At 39.1% G+C, this 16,912-nt stretch overlaps 1 protein-coding gene across 1 annotated transcript in view; it reads left to right on the top strand.

Moving 5' to 3' along the window:
• Positions 1–15,313, top strand: part of LOC105296283 — a 38,103-nt gene extending 22,790 nt beyond the window's left edge. Inside the window, exon 3 of the mRNA XM_023534195.1 lies at positions 15,188–15,313. Within this exon, the coding sequence (XP_023389963.1) occupies positions 15,188–15,284 (97 nt within the window). The 3' untranslated portion in view covers positions 15,285–15,313. The remainder of the gene's footprint in view (positions 1–15,187) is intronic.
• Positions 15,314–16,912: the final 1,599 nt, after the last annotated feature.

Genomic DNA, 16,912 nt, shown 5'->3' with positions numbered 1-16,912 from the left:
AATCATATGCAATGTAGTCTTTCAATGCTGTTAAAAAGCCAATGACATCTTAATATTATTATGAAAATAATTTTGATCTTATGGACCCCCTGAAAGAGTATCAGGATCCCTGCGAGGTCTGCAGACCAGACTTTGACAACTGCTGGTCTAGGTCATCCAAGGCGTGGGGCATCAGCTCCCCATTACAACTTCTATTCCAGCACAAGATGATGATCGTGTCCCTGTGTCCAACCTGAGGTCCCTCCATCTCAGCATCTTATTTCCCGTGAAAACTGTTAGCCATTTTCAGCAAAATTGAGATTAATACAGCAATGGGTTCACACTGAAACTTCTCAAAGGAACCAAACAATCAAATGGGGTCATATTTAATTTGTTAGTAATAAATCTGAATGTGGTGAAACAACAACAACAACTGTACCACAAACTTACTTCCAACAAAATTCTGATCACTTCCTGCCACTATCATTACATTACATAATATAATCACAGTAATTACCATTTACCTGTGATGAGAGCTGTCATGTACTTTTGAACATCAAGCAGCAGCCATGCCATAAATTGTTAGCCCCTTTCTCCTCTAATGATCTCAGCTTATTTTATTCTTCAAGTGTTCTTCTCAAAGTAATTAGCACGCTTATTATCCAGCATATTCAAATGTTAATGTGCATGCTGTACTGGCGCTATTATGAGACCCATTTTGCTCAGGAGCTAAAATTATGTTGCCATTCTGCTTGGTGCTAGAGGTTCTGTGCTTGAAACCTGTTTCCCACATGCAAGGAGCCAAGGTTATTTAATTAGAATGCTGAGCTAAAATGAAAAGAGTCTGACACTTAATATAGAACCTGTAAGCTAAATGGGGTCAGCAAGTATATAGGCCTACATATTTTGAATTAACTATCCATCACTGTGGAGACAATCAATATTTGAGCGGACTGGCTTTGGGGCATGTTTAACATCATTTCTCCAGGGTCTCTACTAAACTCTGCCTCTACAGCTTAAACTGCCAAAAATCACAGTTCTGACAATTGGAAACATTTTCCTCATACTGAGCTGAAATCTGCTCAAATTTTCACTCATTTGTTTTTGCTCTGCTCTCTGGACTGGAACATGACTGCTCTCTGCTCCGTGACTGCCCTTCAGGGCCCCTGTCCCACAGTCTGCTCTTCTAAGGCTCAATTGTCCCAGATCCTTATATGACCGGTTACCAGTCCCTTTACCACTGTGGTCACTCAGTTTTTCAATGTCCCCCCCACTTCAAAAAAAAAGTGAGGTGCTCAGAACCTGAAACAACAATCCAGGTGTTATCTGATCAATGTGGATATGAACACTCTTGTTGGATATGATTCTATTAGTGCTTTCCAAGAGAATATTACCTTTCTGTTATCTGGCACTGATTCATAATCAGCTAAAACCATCGCATCTTCTAAAGTATATATTGATACTTAGGCAATTAGCCATTTAGACTCAATTACAGGATCCAAGATTTATCATCATTATATTTCATCACTTTAAATTTGGCTCAATGCTTTGGCCTGTCGAGAGCCTTTTTATATCCGGACTCGATCCTTTCCATCCACAAATGTTATCAATCTATCAATATTACTATCTTTATATAAATCAAAGTTAAAAAACACCAGAAAGAAAAGGCCTCAGGATGGAGCCCTTCACCTTCTACCAGAGACCTCAAATCAAAGTATTCATTCAACCGTCCCTCCCCACTTTCAATACACACACCTCCATCTCAACTGTTCCATCCTCAAACTCAAGTTGTCGGGGAGGGAAGATATCAGTGAATATTCCCGGTTACTAACTGGCTGGTTAAAGTGGCCTGGAAAAGAAACTGAGGAAAAGAAAAGAGGGAGTACATAAGATCTTGTGAAGGGCCAAGTGTGGTGGGATAGGGTTCTGTGAAGCTGCTTTATCTAGACCCGCAGACCAGCACAGATTGGGGCTGTATTAAGGCTGAGTCAAATGGAAGACAGTCTAGGGTTCTGCTGTGATGAGAGAGAGGAAATCAATAACCAGGAAGCAGAACCAATATTGGAAGATAGCCAATTAGTACATCAAACTGGAGCGACTAGGCAGAAGAGAACAGAGACAGGCAAGGGTCATAAGGAGAATGAAGCAAAGAATGAGCATGTGAAACAGAATCTGGGCATGGTAAGTAGGCTCCCAAGTTCCGCTGTCCAGCACAGTAGCCACTAGCTACCAGTGGCTATTTAAATTTAATAAAAATTAAGTAAAATATTCAGTGCTTCAGACACATTAGTCATATTTCAAGTGTTCACTAGCTGTATGTGACTAGCGGCTACCATACTGGATAGTCCAGAAGAACATTTCCATCATTGCAGAAAGTTCTATTGGACATTTTTGCTCTAGAGAATTCTAGGTGTACTTCTAGAAAAGGGCCAAATCATGCAGGGTATCATTTTAACATACTTAGTTTTCCTTTGCTTTCCTTCAAGACCCAGTTCAAATACCAATTCTTCTGGGAATTTGCCCCATGGTTGGTCTATAATTGTATTCTATAGGCAGCAGAGCATTTTGGGCTATGCAGGTCTTAATGATAATGCATGGATCTAGGGAGAACTTAGTATGGAGATCCTAGCACTGCTCTTTGTTAATCTTTAGTGAAAACGTGACCTTTTTCTATCTGGGGAAGACATCCTCCTTGACAAAGCAATTAGCTTTGGGATTAAAACATATGGAGTGGGAGGGAAGAAGGTAGAAGACACTGGCCCAATCAGCCATAGTTGCTGAATCCACCTTCGTAGCTGTAAAAAATAATTTGTAGTAAAAGCTTTTGACGTCCTGTCCACAAACATTCATAGGCTATCTTGGCCAGGCAGTCAAGAAGTAGAAGTCAAGGTCTGATTTGCCTGATGCAAGATATCTTGTTATCTAACCTGTGTAACCTCACTAAATTTTTAGTCTGCCTCTTTCTCTTTTAATTTCCTGTGCCAGAAGCTCTTACAATTTCTCATAAAATCTATGAATTCTACCTTTTAAATCTCTCTAGAATCTGTCCCTTCCTTCAGTACCCTCAGTTGATTTGTCTTCTCTCCTTTCCCACCCAGCCCACACACCACCATCTAAATGTTCTAAGAACCTTACCTGATCATGACATTCTCCTCCCTAAAACCCTTCAGTAGCTCCTCATGACATCATAAAAGGCTGCTCCTTGGGACCCCAACTACCTTTCTGGTTTCAGGTCTTTCCACTCCTCGATGTGTAGCACATGCTCCAGCCTCCCTGTTACCCAGAACCAAGATGCCCTCTCACATCTCTGTGCTTGCAGTTCCGCCTGTCTGAAATGCCTGCCCCGCTTTATTTCCCCTGGGGAATTTCTACACCTTGTTAAGGTTCTATTTAAATCTCATCTCTGAGAAGCCCATCCTGAGCCCTCAGACAGATTTAAGTGATCCATCAGCTATGCCCAAACACTGTGTAGCCTTTGGTTATAACACATCCTGTGTATAACACTCATGGGTCTGTTTCTCCCACTAGACTGTGAGGTCTCAAGGGCAGGCAGCACATCTGACTCATCTCTTACCCCCAGTTGCAAGAACAAGACCTGACTCATAACAAACACTTGCTAAATGCCCGTTAGAATGAACAACAATCTGTGCCATTATGAGGTTTTACTGTGACCAAAATCGAAGACTATGAGGATTCTTTGTGTGGTGTGCTGCTGCCGTGCTCCTTGGGGTTCACTCACACTGACAGAGAGGCCTATGGACAAGTGGCCCTGATAGTTGAGGATGTGGGGAAAACAAGAGGCCTGCAGCTGTTTCCACTGTAAGCTCCATTGCACACTGGTCGTTCCCACAACAGACGCTACAACAGGCACAAGCCTATTCCGTGTGTGTGTGCATGTGTGTGTGCATGCGTGTGTGCGTGTGTATGTGCGTATGTGAAAAACACAGGACCCCTTGCAGAATGTTGTTGTAGAGACCCATCTGTGAGTAACTCTATGAAGGGAGTTACGGACAAGAAGGAGAAACCTCTTAGTAGAATGGAGAGGGCTGAAACATTGCTACTCGTATATAGCTGGTGAGAGAAGTCAATAGCAACACTTTTTAAGTTTTAGAAAGTATACCATGCTTTACGGTTACCAAGATACTTCTATTTCTATCTTCTTTAGCCTGTTATTCACCCCATGAGGTGGGCAAGACAGAGCTGGGGTTGTTATTTACAAAGAAGGAAACTAATATCTAGAGAAGTTAAGTGACTTGCCCAAGGTCACATTATGAGCAAAGGCCCATAAAAATGAAGCAACTTTTCCAGGGTCTTGAAGTAATAAACAGACCTATAACATATGAAGGTTACCTTAAAAATCTGCTGGGTTTTCTTTAACAAAATGTTTAAAATCAGAAACATTTTCTAGTAAATTAAGTCTGTAGAGAACTTTCAGGCAGCTCTAGGGAAATTTGACTAGGTGACATTAAATATTTCTTCCAGCTATGAAATTTTATGAAATTTAGTGTTTACTATGTGTCAGGCTCATGTAACTCCATAAAGTACAATTATTGGCTTGCAGGTAATTTCCAAAATAAAAAGCTCTTCTGCCCGACCCAGCATCCGTCTGATTTACCGAGTCACCACTCATTACTTACTTATTCCATCACCTAGTCTTCAATCTATTCTTTCCACTCCTTCTACTCCCTACAATGTGGCAACTCTATTACTTGATCAACTGTCCATTTCCTCTGTCAGAGATAACCAGGATTTAGAGGTAGAGCCATAATTTTTCTATAAGACTAGAAAGCAGAACTGTCATCATGTATTATTGAGATCTTAATTTAATTCCCATTAAAGGGGAATTAAATTGACTGGATAAGTGAAGGTTCACTCTATTCATCCCTCCTCAGAGGGATAACTAAAGCCAATTGGGTGCCATATTTGGAAGAGGGATGTGGAAATGGAGTTTTCCATAGATCAGGGTAGGTGTGTAATTTTCTGAAAAGGAAAGTCTGCCTTGGGTGGATGGACCAAATTATTTACGTTTTGCCTGACAAGATTCTCCCCAGCCTCCTTGCATGAGAATAAAGTACTGCACACCCATCTGAGCTGGGTGAAAACAGAAGCTAATAGCAGCTCTGTGGAAACAAATACCTTACCTATCTTCTGATTTAAGAATCCAGGCTCTATGCCCTGCACCACATACTCTTCAGGGTGATAGTTGCTCTTATTAGTTAATGTTTCCTGAGAAGTGAAGTACAGTGTCCAATTTTAATGATAAAATCTATATCAATAATAACATGTAACATCCTATTTTCATTTTCATCAAGAAGTCCAAGGCCCTTCAGATAGAAGAATTATGGGTAATTCTGGGTGTTATGGGCAGTCTTCGAAGATGGCTAGTCTCTCTGGGTTTGTTTTAATTTCTCCCTTGATTACCAAGGACATTCTGACACTTAATTGTTAGAATAAGATGTGCTTTTGCTGATGGGGAGGAGGCCCATTATGAAGTGCTGGACCAGGCCTGCCACCTTCTTTTCTTTCGTTGGAACATCAGACTTTCCTATGTGACTCCCATGCAGGTGTCTATCGTGGCTGAGTCAGGATGGCTTCCTTAAAATGGGATAAGAGTACTAACAATAAAGGGTGACAATACAGAACATAAAGAAGCATAAAGGAAGTCTTCATACTCACATTGAACTTACCCAGGATATATGCTGATAAAATCAGATCTGAGCATATCCTGAGCTCCATCTGTTAAAGGTGCTCACAGTCGCTTAGGAGAATGCTGAGCAAGAAAGACCTGGCAATACATTTTATGCCTGCTAAAATAATGACTTCCCGTCTCTCCCCAACCTGGCTAAAAATACGAACAAAGTGTTACTAAAAAACAAACAAAACTCCCCACGAAACACAAAAATACCTCCCCCCCCCCCAAAAAAAAAAGCCTGTTTATTGAGCAGATTGTGACAATATCAATTACTACGTGTTTGGTATGCAAACATCCCCAGTGCTAACTCACTCAGAGGAGGAATTGGAGGGAGGAGGAACAGAGTGTCTGAGAATTAGGGAGCGAGGCAGGCTGCCTCCGAGGGAAAGTGCTAGAGCCAAAGCTCACAACCTAGTTGTCAAGCGAGAATGGTGCAATTGCCACTGACGTCCACTTAGTGGCAGCAGTTCTAGCCAGAGGCACCTCTACCTTGATTGGTTCAGGTGATGACTACTGAATATATACCTTGTGCCAGGCGCTCTGGCAGGCGTTGCTGGCTGTACCATGTGGAAGGTTGCAAATCGTCAGCAGAGGTCCTTTGGGGAGGGGACTGATCTAGGTAACTCTAACTCTAAACTCCAAGTCCAGGGGATAGAATCTGCTGGAAGCAAGGAGTTTAAGTTTCCAAACAAATGAGACTAAAGCATCATGTTAGGTGCTAGTACATATTCTATGCCAGAGTAAGTAGCTAAAACACCAAAGAATGAAGAAATGGAAAAAATGGGAGAGGCTAGTCTTCAACTAGAGGTGCTATTGAGAGTAGCTGATATGAATAACAGTGCATCTGTGGCAGGCCGGAGAGTGAGTTGGGTTTTTGCTCTGCCTCTTTTGAATTATAAACTACCCAGTACAAGGGAAGTTTGGTTTTAATATAGATTTGGTCATGATCTAGAAGTTCTGTGAAATGAACATAACTCACTGATTAATTACACGTCTGCATTTCCCAAGGTGTTAGGTATGAATTCCACTTGGGGAAGTGCAGATAATTGTAGATGAAACACCTTGTATTTTAATAGTTCAGTATTTATTTTAATATGCCTTAGAAGAAATATAACTTATTATACAACACACCTGTGATTTCACAGGTGATGATGTTGGTTTTCCATTGACAATGCTATTACAAATTTTCCATTTTAAATACTTTTAGTAAAAATAAATTTATTCGAAGAAAAATATAAAGTAAATAATAATACAGAAGATGTCATTACAGGAATATGGAATATAAATAATTGGAAAGTTTGGGAAACTTTTGTTAAGCCAGGGGATGAAGTTGATTAATTTGTAGACAGAAGAGTTTGAAATATCAGACAGTTGAAGGAAAATGGTAGACTTTTCAGAGGATCTAGATTCCAGTTCCAACTGCCACTAAACCTGTGTGACAGTGGCCTCTCTCTGGATCTCCATTTCCTTATCGATAAAATAACTCTAATGCCTTGCCAAGCTTTATTATTTAGTGGTTCTATTTCACTTATTATTATTGAGATTAGGAACAAGCATAACAGCCAGTGCATTAAACGTTAAGGTCTACTGTATGCCAGATGCTTTCCATATTGATTTTTCTTAATTCTCATGATAGTCACGAAAGGTAAGTGTTTAATGCCCATTCTACATATGAGAGAAATTGAGGCTGGAAAATTATAAATAACTGGCCCAAGGTCACACAGAACCTGATTTGAATAAACTTATATCTGACTCCAGAGCCCATATTTGTTTGTCTTAGCCTTGCCGTGTCTCAGTGGTTAATTCTTATTCACCCTTCAAAACTATTGTCAAGATCATCTATTCCAGAAAGACTTCTTTGATCTCATCTCTCCATCTTGGTTATATATCCCACCTCTGTGTTCCCTTAATTTTCTATGTATGCTGTTTTTTATGTTTGCCTTTTTATATACACCCTACATAGTTTTGGCCACAGAGTAGAAAGTCAACAAATTGAAGAAAGAAGGAAAGCATGAGGGAGAGGGTAAAAGGGAAGAAAGGAGAGAGAGGAGATTGCAAAAGAAAATATATTTCCACATATTTTATTAAATATGAAATAAGAACTGAGAGGAGAGAGAGTAAGGTGGTTAAGCTATGGCCTTCTAGATCCACACCGCCTCGCTTTATTACCTATGAAGTATGTGAACTAGGACACAGTTTCAATGCCCGTGCTTTAGTTTCTTCATCTATTAAATAGGGATATCAATAGTACCTAGCTTAAAGGATGTTGTAAAGACTAAATGAATTATTATATACAAAGTGCTTAGAACTGCCTGGGATATGTTAAGTAGGTGCTCAATAAATATTATTATTTCTGTGAAATTAATAAAAGGGAAAAATTTAACACTTATAAAGTGAAAAAATACATAACACTATTATATACATATAGAGGCTCTTCATCTTTCTAACTCTACTTGTTGACCAATGCAGAGTCATTCTAAGGTAGTTATGAATAAAGAGAATTATAGTCATAGGATGCACAGAATAATACCTTATCTTTCCACTTCTATGGAAGCAGAATTAAGCACTCCACCTCTATCTTCAGAACATTTGGAAATGTTGATATTAAAATTGTCACACTGTAGTATATTCTAAATGCAGGTTTACTTGGTGTCTATTACCCTCAATTAGACTAAGTTCCTTAAAGGAAAGTACTCCTGTTTAATTCTTCTCTACATCTCCAATTCTTAGCAAAGGGGCTGGCAAGAAATAAATGTTCAATAAATGTTTGCTGAATGAACATTGTAGAAAAGATGTGTACACGTGAACGACAAAATAAAAAAATACGATGTTTATTTACTATACAAGAAGCTCAAATCAAGTGCGCTTATGGCTTAAAAAGGATAGATCACTTCCAGGTAGGAAAAGATAGTGGAAAGGATGGTTAAATCTATGAACTTTAAAGTCAGACAGCCTTGGTTTTAAGCCTTAACTCTGGCACTTACGAGCTTACGTGAATTTGGGATATAACCTAACTTCTTTAAACAATAATTTCCCCATCAGTAAAATGGGGATAATATTAGTTGGAAGGGCTAAATGAGATAATGTATGTAAAATGTCAGGTACCTATTATGTGTTTGTACAGTGGCTAACACATCATCATCATCATCATCATCACAATTATCATCATCAAAGGCTTTGTGATGGTGGCACTTAGTGCCTGGATGGGCAGGCACAAGGGAAGGACACTGAACAGCCAGGAGGTGTGAATAAAGGTACTGTGAGAGTCAAGGCCAAATAAGGAGGGCAAGTAGCATTGTTTAAATAGAACACTCGGTATTTTCAGGAAAGTAACATTAGAGAATACTGGGAAGTCGGCTTTAAATTCCAGGCTGAGAAACTTAGTCTTTATTCTGCAAGTAATACTGAGACTTTACAGGATTCTAAACAGGTTAGTGGCCAGTTTGGAGTAGTTATAAGGGAACTGTTCTGGCTGTACAGGATAGTCTGGGGAGGGTGAAGGGAGATGAAAGCGAATAAACCACTTAGGAAGTTTTTCCAATATTTCCCATGGGAAGTTGAGGTTCCCCTCTTGGCTGTGGGTATGGGACTGGAAAACAGGGAGTGTGCATGTAGAACACTGGGAAGAATGAACTCATAAAATTGTGTCCAACTGGATATGAGAAGCAGAGTGAGGAAGCAGAGTGAGGAGGCAGAGTCAAAGACAACTCTGGAGGTTTGGAACTGGATGACCAGGAGCAGGGAACTCCTAGCAGAAATAAAGCACAGAGGAGACTGTATTTAGGGGTGAAGATATATTTACTTATTGTTGTGGGATATTCAGGTAATGAATGATATCCAAGAGATACCTAAAAATGTGATCTTAGAACTCAGATATTTATTTAGAAGATATCTGTATAGAGTTGATAGCTGAAAATATATAGTTGGATTAACTGTCTAAGAAGGGTGGGAGTATAAAGAGAAAAAAGAATCAGGGCATCATCCTTGGGAAATACCTCCCATATCTAGAGGAGTGAAGAAGCCACCTGTGAAGGAGGGTGAGAAGGAAGAAGAGGGGTAAAGATCACTACCATAGAAGCCAAGAGCAGAGCAAGTTTCAAGGAGGGTACAAGTAGTCAGAGGAATCATGAGCTATGGATAAGTCAAAGAGAGAACTAAGAAGGGACCACTGGACTTGGCTATTAGGAAATCATTGATGACTTAAGAAAAAAAAAAAAGGGGAAAAAAAAAAAGTAGAGTGCAGATGTGAAAGAATGAAAAAGGGATGTGGGAAAAAAGGTAGACTGAGAGTACATTTTAGTTCAGGAAATTCAGGAATGAAAGGATAGAGACATGATGGTAACTCAAGGTGGGAACAGATTGTTCTTCTGCAGATAAATGACTGCCCACCAACATTTATCTAGAGATGCTATTTGTCTTTACATTAAGAAATAGAAAGCAATATTAATGGAAGAGGCCAGAGGAGGGATTTGGAACAAACTAGATTGAAAGTCAGGTTACAGCCATTCTAAATTAAAGTCCGAGAACATGTTATCTGTATGTGTACAGCAGCATCTGTTTTAGCAGAGACAGGCCCATTTATCACGCATCAACAGTCTGTGTGAGAGAGAAGGAAGAAACCCTCCTTCCCTGCTTAGGAAGACAAAGCTTAATCCACTTTTTGAAAAGAATTTAAACGCTTTGAAAAAGTATTTTAGCATGGAAGGAACACTAAAAAAAAAAGAAGTGTGCAACAGCTTCCCTTATTTTGACTTTTCCACCCAAGTGCACTCAAAGAAAATGCCCAGGTACATCATTAGAACACTCTAACAATACTATTTACACCACCCAAGTTTATGGCACTTCTCTCTGCACAGTGCTTCTCATTTTATAAAAAGCTCTCGTGAACTCTTTTATTCTCACATAATCCTTGCATTACTTTTTCTCCCATTTTACAAGAGAAAACACTGAGAATCAAAAAGAATTGAGCAGTTTCCCCCAAATTACACAACAAGGAAATGATAGAGTCCCAGACTCCTTGCTCTTTTTAGTACATATTTTCAAATACCATTCACCTGGTCTTTACAGTATACTAACACTCCAGGTGTGGAATGGCAAACCAAAGTGTAGCAGGACTCTGATCTCCCTGGTTTTGGGGTGCTATAATTTTATCAACATAGCCTTAAACTAAATTAGCTTTGGACACATTTACCAAAGTCAAGTTTGTGACTAAACAGTATACAGTGCTACTTTTCCACCTCCATCATAAAGAGCCCTAGGACAGAAGTTCTTAGCAATGTGCTTTCTTCCCTCTCACATCTGCCCAGTTCACTCAGGCCTCTGAAGTGCATGACCAAGGCCTTAATACTTAATCCAGATGGGTCAGGAGGCAGGAAAGCAGTTCTCTCTCTCAATATCTGGTTTGGGCTAGCAGGAAGAAGGCCGGACTTGGAGGCTGATGGCTCAGTTTCCAGGCTCAAGCTACCAGCCTAGCTCTATGACCTTTGTTAAATCACTCTGTACACTGAGCACCAGTGCCTTTGTCTAAAAAATGAGATTAATAATAGCTATTCTATAAGACTCAAGAAAGTAGGGCCCTGTGGTGAGTTTAATTTCCTTCTGTAGCCATCTTGAAATTCTTAATAATTTTTGAAGGACAGGGCTATGCATTTTCATTTTGAACTGGGCCCTGCAAATTATGTAGCTGGTCCTGTCTATGCCCTTGGCCAAGTCATTTAACCTCTTGGAGCTCTACAGTCTATAATGAATTGAATTAAGTTGTTGGGACAATTCTCAATCCTTCCTTTACTTATTCGCACATTTACCATAGTTGATCACTCCCTCCTTCTTGAAGCCTTTTTTCCACTTGGCTTCTAAGACACTAAACTTTGGTTTACCTCTGCTCCTTTGCTGTTTTCTCTCTAATTGATTAGCATGTCCAAAACAAAACCCCTGATCATCTCTTGCAAGCCTGCTCCTTCCAGTTTTTATCTGTTTATGGTAACTCCATCCTTCCAGTTGCTCAGACTGAGACCCTCATCAATGTCTTTGACTCTTTATCTCTCACTCCATATCTAATTTATAAGCTGCTCCAGAATCCGACCACTTCTTCACCACCATCATCACAGTCCAGGCCTTAATCATCTCTCACCTGGATTACTGCAAAACCTAACTCATCTCCCTGCTTCCACCACCTCTCTATATGCCCAGTAGTCTATTCTCCACATGGTTGCCAAGATAATCCTTTAAAATTATGTCAGTTTGCATCACTCCTCTGTTCAAAACCATCCCATGACTATGCATCTCAATCAGAGTAGAAATCCCCACAAGAGGTACCAAGCCACCTCTGTGAACCCACCTTCTATTACTCCCTCTCCTCAGGCCATTTGTTGGTGTCCTTCCACCTGGAATGCTCTCCCAGATATCAGACTAGCAGGCCCCTCACTTCCTTCAGTTCTACTCAATTGTCCCTATCAGTCAAGCCTTCTCTGACCACCCTATTTTAATAGCAACCACCATCAACTTTCCCCCCTCATTCCCCATCCTATCATTCCCTGCTCACTTTTCTCCAAAGCACTCATCACCATCTGATACATATTATATTTTATTTATTTGCTTATTGTTTAACTCTCCCCATTAGACTATAGCCTCTGTAAGGGCAGGGACTTTATCTTTTAACTGCTGTATCTCTGGCACATAGGACAGTGTCAGTGAATGACAGAAAGTTCTGGAACAGGTGATGGTATTACTATTATTAAACAACAGCCATATCAGCCCCTCTGGGTGTATAAAGTACTTTCATAGGCTGCACACCCTTGAAGCTAGCCCTGTATTCAGGAATGAAGGCATTCATGGGGACTACTGTGGGCCAAGCCTCTCACAGACTATAGGGTGGAGATAGAGGGGTAAGCCTAAGAGTTTGTGGCCTAGAGGGAGGTTTAATGTACATGTACAAATAACTCTAGAACAAGGCAGCATTTGTTAAAAAAATCCAGCCTTTCATGCCTAACATCTCACATTCTGGCAATGACTCTAGAGTTTTCTAGAGAGAGAAGGGACAATGAACTATGGCTTGTGAACTTACGGTGTGGTTATTTCTGTCTCAGACAAGTTCCTGCTCTGGCCTGCTTATCACACCAGAGACACCTTGCCTGACTTCCAATCTAGTGTGCTCCAAAGTCCCTCCACTGGCACCCTCCACCCAAATTGCCCCCTAATTAACTGTTATCTGAGACCCCACTCTCTTATGGTCCCTTCACATTCTGCTCCTAGATACAAGGAACATGAGGCAGGGGTGGCATCAACTAAGGAAAGTTGCGACAGGGCATAAAATATCTAAATATTTCCTTACAATAAAGATGTATATGTTTCCTATGAGGCTACAGTACTTAGAACACAGGGACTACATGTGTCCATCTTTGTGCCTTGACAGCCTTGCTCAGTGTGTGGTACAGAGTGGGCATTCGGTAAGGTTTGCTGAATCGTTAAACTGGGTAGGTGTCATAAGCTCTGAGTAAGGATAATACTATTTAAGAAGCACTTCTGCATCTTCTGTAAGGTGCCCCAGAGGAATTCTATAAGGTTATTTTATTGATCTATCATGAGGAAACAACCTAACTAGTAAGAATTAAAACATCTCAAATAGAAACCAATCTTTAAATGAAAATTTAAATTATAAAATGCTACTATTTTATAATTTTCAGTTACTTTTAATTCGTATTTGATTTTTTAAAACCCTTCATCTGAAAATCCAAAAACTATCAAGAGTTAAATTACAAAGCATGCTCTCCATTCCCTACAAGATTCCTTTGAACTTACCTGAATTTTTAGGTAGAGACTTATGAGAAAGCATGGGAACTGAGAAACTTAAAGCTAAAGCATTAGGATCTGCTTATTAAAAACCACGCTAAGTTTTGGTGGTAGATACTAGTGTGTTTGTTATGTAATTCTCAAGACTTTTCAGTGTGTTTGAAAAACTTGCTTCTTTCGTATGTTTGCATCACACATACATTTTCATACCCAAGCAAGATCAAGCATAAAAAGATAGCCCATCTTATAAACAGTAAGAGGTGCTGCCAGTAACAAGTAAGAAAATTTGGGACAGGTAAATCCTTCCTTGGTTCACAGTTTCTCTGTATATAAAATAGGGGAAGGGATTAGATGGTTCCAGCGGCCCTTCCAGTACTAACGCCTTAAGAGTCTGTAGAAGGAGGAGCACCTATTCACATTATAAAGGACTTTCAGATCTTCTGTTTCTTTAGTGCACTTAAACTATGACCTGTTTTTCCAAAGTCTGGCTACTATATTTTTATTTATAATTATTAATAAAAGCAGCTAACAATTAAGCAAATTCAAGGTGTCAGGCACATAAAATGCCTTATACAGATTATGTGATATAGTCAACCCAATAACCCCATGAGGCAGATACTGATATTATCTGCAGTATCTACCTTTTGTAGATAGGTAAACTGGCTCCATGACTATCTAACTTGCATAAGGTCACTGCATTAGGGAATGTGGCAACACTGTAATTCAAACTCTCTTCAATTCAGTCTGTGACTCCAGAACACCTTATGAACCCTGCATCTCCCAGACTGGCTGCTGATACCAGGAGGTGTTCAGTGTTCCTTCCTTTATTGAACAACCACGGTTCTCTATGCCTTTTGCCTTCACAAATGGAGTGACTGATGGGAGATGGGGTGATTCCTTTGGTTTCAACTTTATTTGAATATCAACATAATGTGGTGATATTTCATTAGGAAATGGTTTTTGACCTTCCCTGAATGAATAACAGTGTATTTCATTAGTTATCTTGAGTCACTTGTGAATGATCGGATGAGCAGAAAAGGGTTCAAATTTGCTCTGAATTCCTAATTTGGTTCTTTATGTCTATCATCTAGGTCTATAACAGCATACACAGCAAGACTTTACATTATTTTGCAACAGATTAAGGTGAAAAAAATGCCACATGCAGAAAAACAATGAGAGATTAATTTTACATCTGTATGCACATTTCATAATTTTCACATTATTTTCACGTTCACAAGAACTGTGTGAGGTGGGCAAGTCAGGAATTATTTTTACCCACTTTGCAAATGAGGAGAGTCACAGAAAGGGCAGGTGACTTGTTCTAGGTCATGGTGCTGGTTAGATCCTAGGCCTAGCGTTCTTTCTATATTGTGCCACCTCGTATGTAAAACAGAAGTTCAGACTCAGGCACTTGGCAGACAGAACCAAATGGCTGCTGTACCAGAGGCTGTGCATGCGAGGCTGCGGTCACAGGGCTCCTCTATAACTAGGCACTGTGCTAGAGTGTGAGAACATAGCAGCAGCCATGCCCTCTACTCACACCTGTGCAGTATGATAAAGAAAGTAGAAGTAACCAGCAGCTGTGGTCTAACTAGATAAAATTTTTAGGCGGGAAGTCAAGTGAACTTGTGTGTGTGTGTGTGTGTGTGTGTGTGTGTGTGTGTGTGCGTGCGTGCGTGTGTGCATGTGTGTTTAACTGTTAATTGCTTTTGATCTTTTTTTTAAAAGGCAGGGTAAAGAAGTCAGACCAAATAGCAGAAAGGTATTGCAGCAAGATGGATTTGGGAAAGGACCAATCTTATTTGAAGCTCCATCAGACACCTGATCCTCATCAAGAAAAGAAACATGTTCCAGGTAATGAAAGAGACCATAAGAGGTCTCTCGGGAAGAACTGGGGCTATGATTATTTTCCTCTTTTTTATAGCTCTGGAAAAAGGAAGGCATAATTGAGTACTTTCATATAAATTTAGATGGGAAGAATCGGGCTGTATAACTTCCTGAGGTGCCTTCTAGTGCTAAGATTCTAATAAGCCAGAGAAACACAGGAAATAATAAATTACTAATAAGAAATATATTGAAATGAAAGATAGTGAAAATACCCAGTATTGGATGTTTGTGGTAAAGCAAGCATACCCATATACTTCTATGGTAATGTAAATTTGGAATAATTTTTGGGGAGACATGGCAATAGGTAGTAAGACCTATAGTGCTTATTCTTTTGGTTCACTAGTCTTATTCACTGGATCTATACTAAAGCAGCATTTCTCAAAATGTTTTGCAAAATCCTAGGCCTCGAGACAGACAGTGTTTTTAAACTTTTTTGTGGCATGGACCCCTTTGACATTCTGATGAACCCCAAGACCCCTTCTTAGAATAAATTTTTTAAATACACAAAATTAAATGCAAAGGATTACAAAGGAAACAATTATAATAAGATACAGTTGTCAAAATGAAAAACTGTGGTATTTACTATATGTGCTTTATACAGATGCATTAAATAACAAGATCTAATAGTGGAGCTAATAATGATTATATCAAATCAAATATAGCATTTAAAATAAATAATATTGGGGGAGGGGAGAAAAATAAATAAATGAAAAATAAAAATAAAATGTTTAAAAAATTATATATAGTATGAAAAAAGCAAATAAACTAGCATAAAAAATAAATAATATTTTAAGGTACCGGAACTACTTTAATGTGATAGGAAAAAATCTAATTTCTTTTGGTGACAAAGTCACATACTGCTAAAACTACTGTGGTTTGTTACCTGAATTCATAATTGAAGGAAATGGTAATTTTAATTAGAGATTGGTAAAAATAAAAGTATAATTTTGTCCCATCAAAGTTCACCATTAAGAACCTCTGTCCTAAGGACAAAAGGTGCTGTGGTCCAAGGGGCATGCTCTATCTTTTCGGGGTCCTAGTGCAAATCGGTTATCATGCCACAGGTTCTAAGTTCTACATCAATGACTCATTAACTTGTTCAAACTTGGATGACAACAGAAACTTTTTTGGTGATACCTCTATTATTTCAAAGAACTTGGAGAAATGCCATCCTCAGGAAAAAGCCAAAGGAAAAAATAACTATGCATGAATATGCTTATTACAGTTGGATTTACAATAGCAAAAAAAAAAAATCTGGCAACGACCTGAATGTTCAATACAAGTAGAATGACTGAGTAAATGAGAAAACACCAACTTGATTGAGTACCATGTAGTTATTAAAGTTATAATTATGAAGACTAGATCATGGAAAATGTTTCTGAAATAATGTTGTTAATAAATGATAAGATCGTGGTATGTTATTGCAACTTTGTGTAATATAGAACCTAGACGGGTATGAGGAATTAAAATGAAAACAAGTATAATGTTAAAGATGACAGAACATGGCTGATTTTTTTCTTTTATTTTATGTTTGTACAATATATAAAATTATTTTGAAAATAGGTT

Source organism: Pteropus vampyrus, unplaced genomic scaffold (genome assembly GCF_000151845.1).
Source record: "Pteropus vampyrus isolate Shadow unplaced genomic scaffold, Pvam_2.0 Scaffold123, whole genome shotgun sequence".
NCBI classification, from domain to species: Eukaryota; Metazoa; Chordata; class Mammalia; order Chiroptera; family Pteropodidae; genus Pteropus; species Pteropus vampyrus.
The sequence above is the reverse complement of the archived record's forward strand: the minus strand, read 5'-3'. Positions and strand labels throughout refer to the sequence as shown.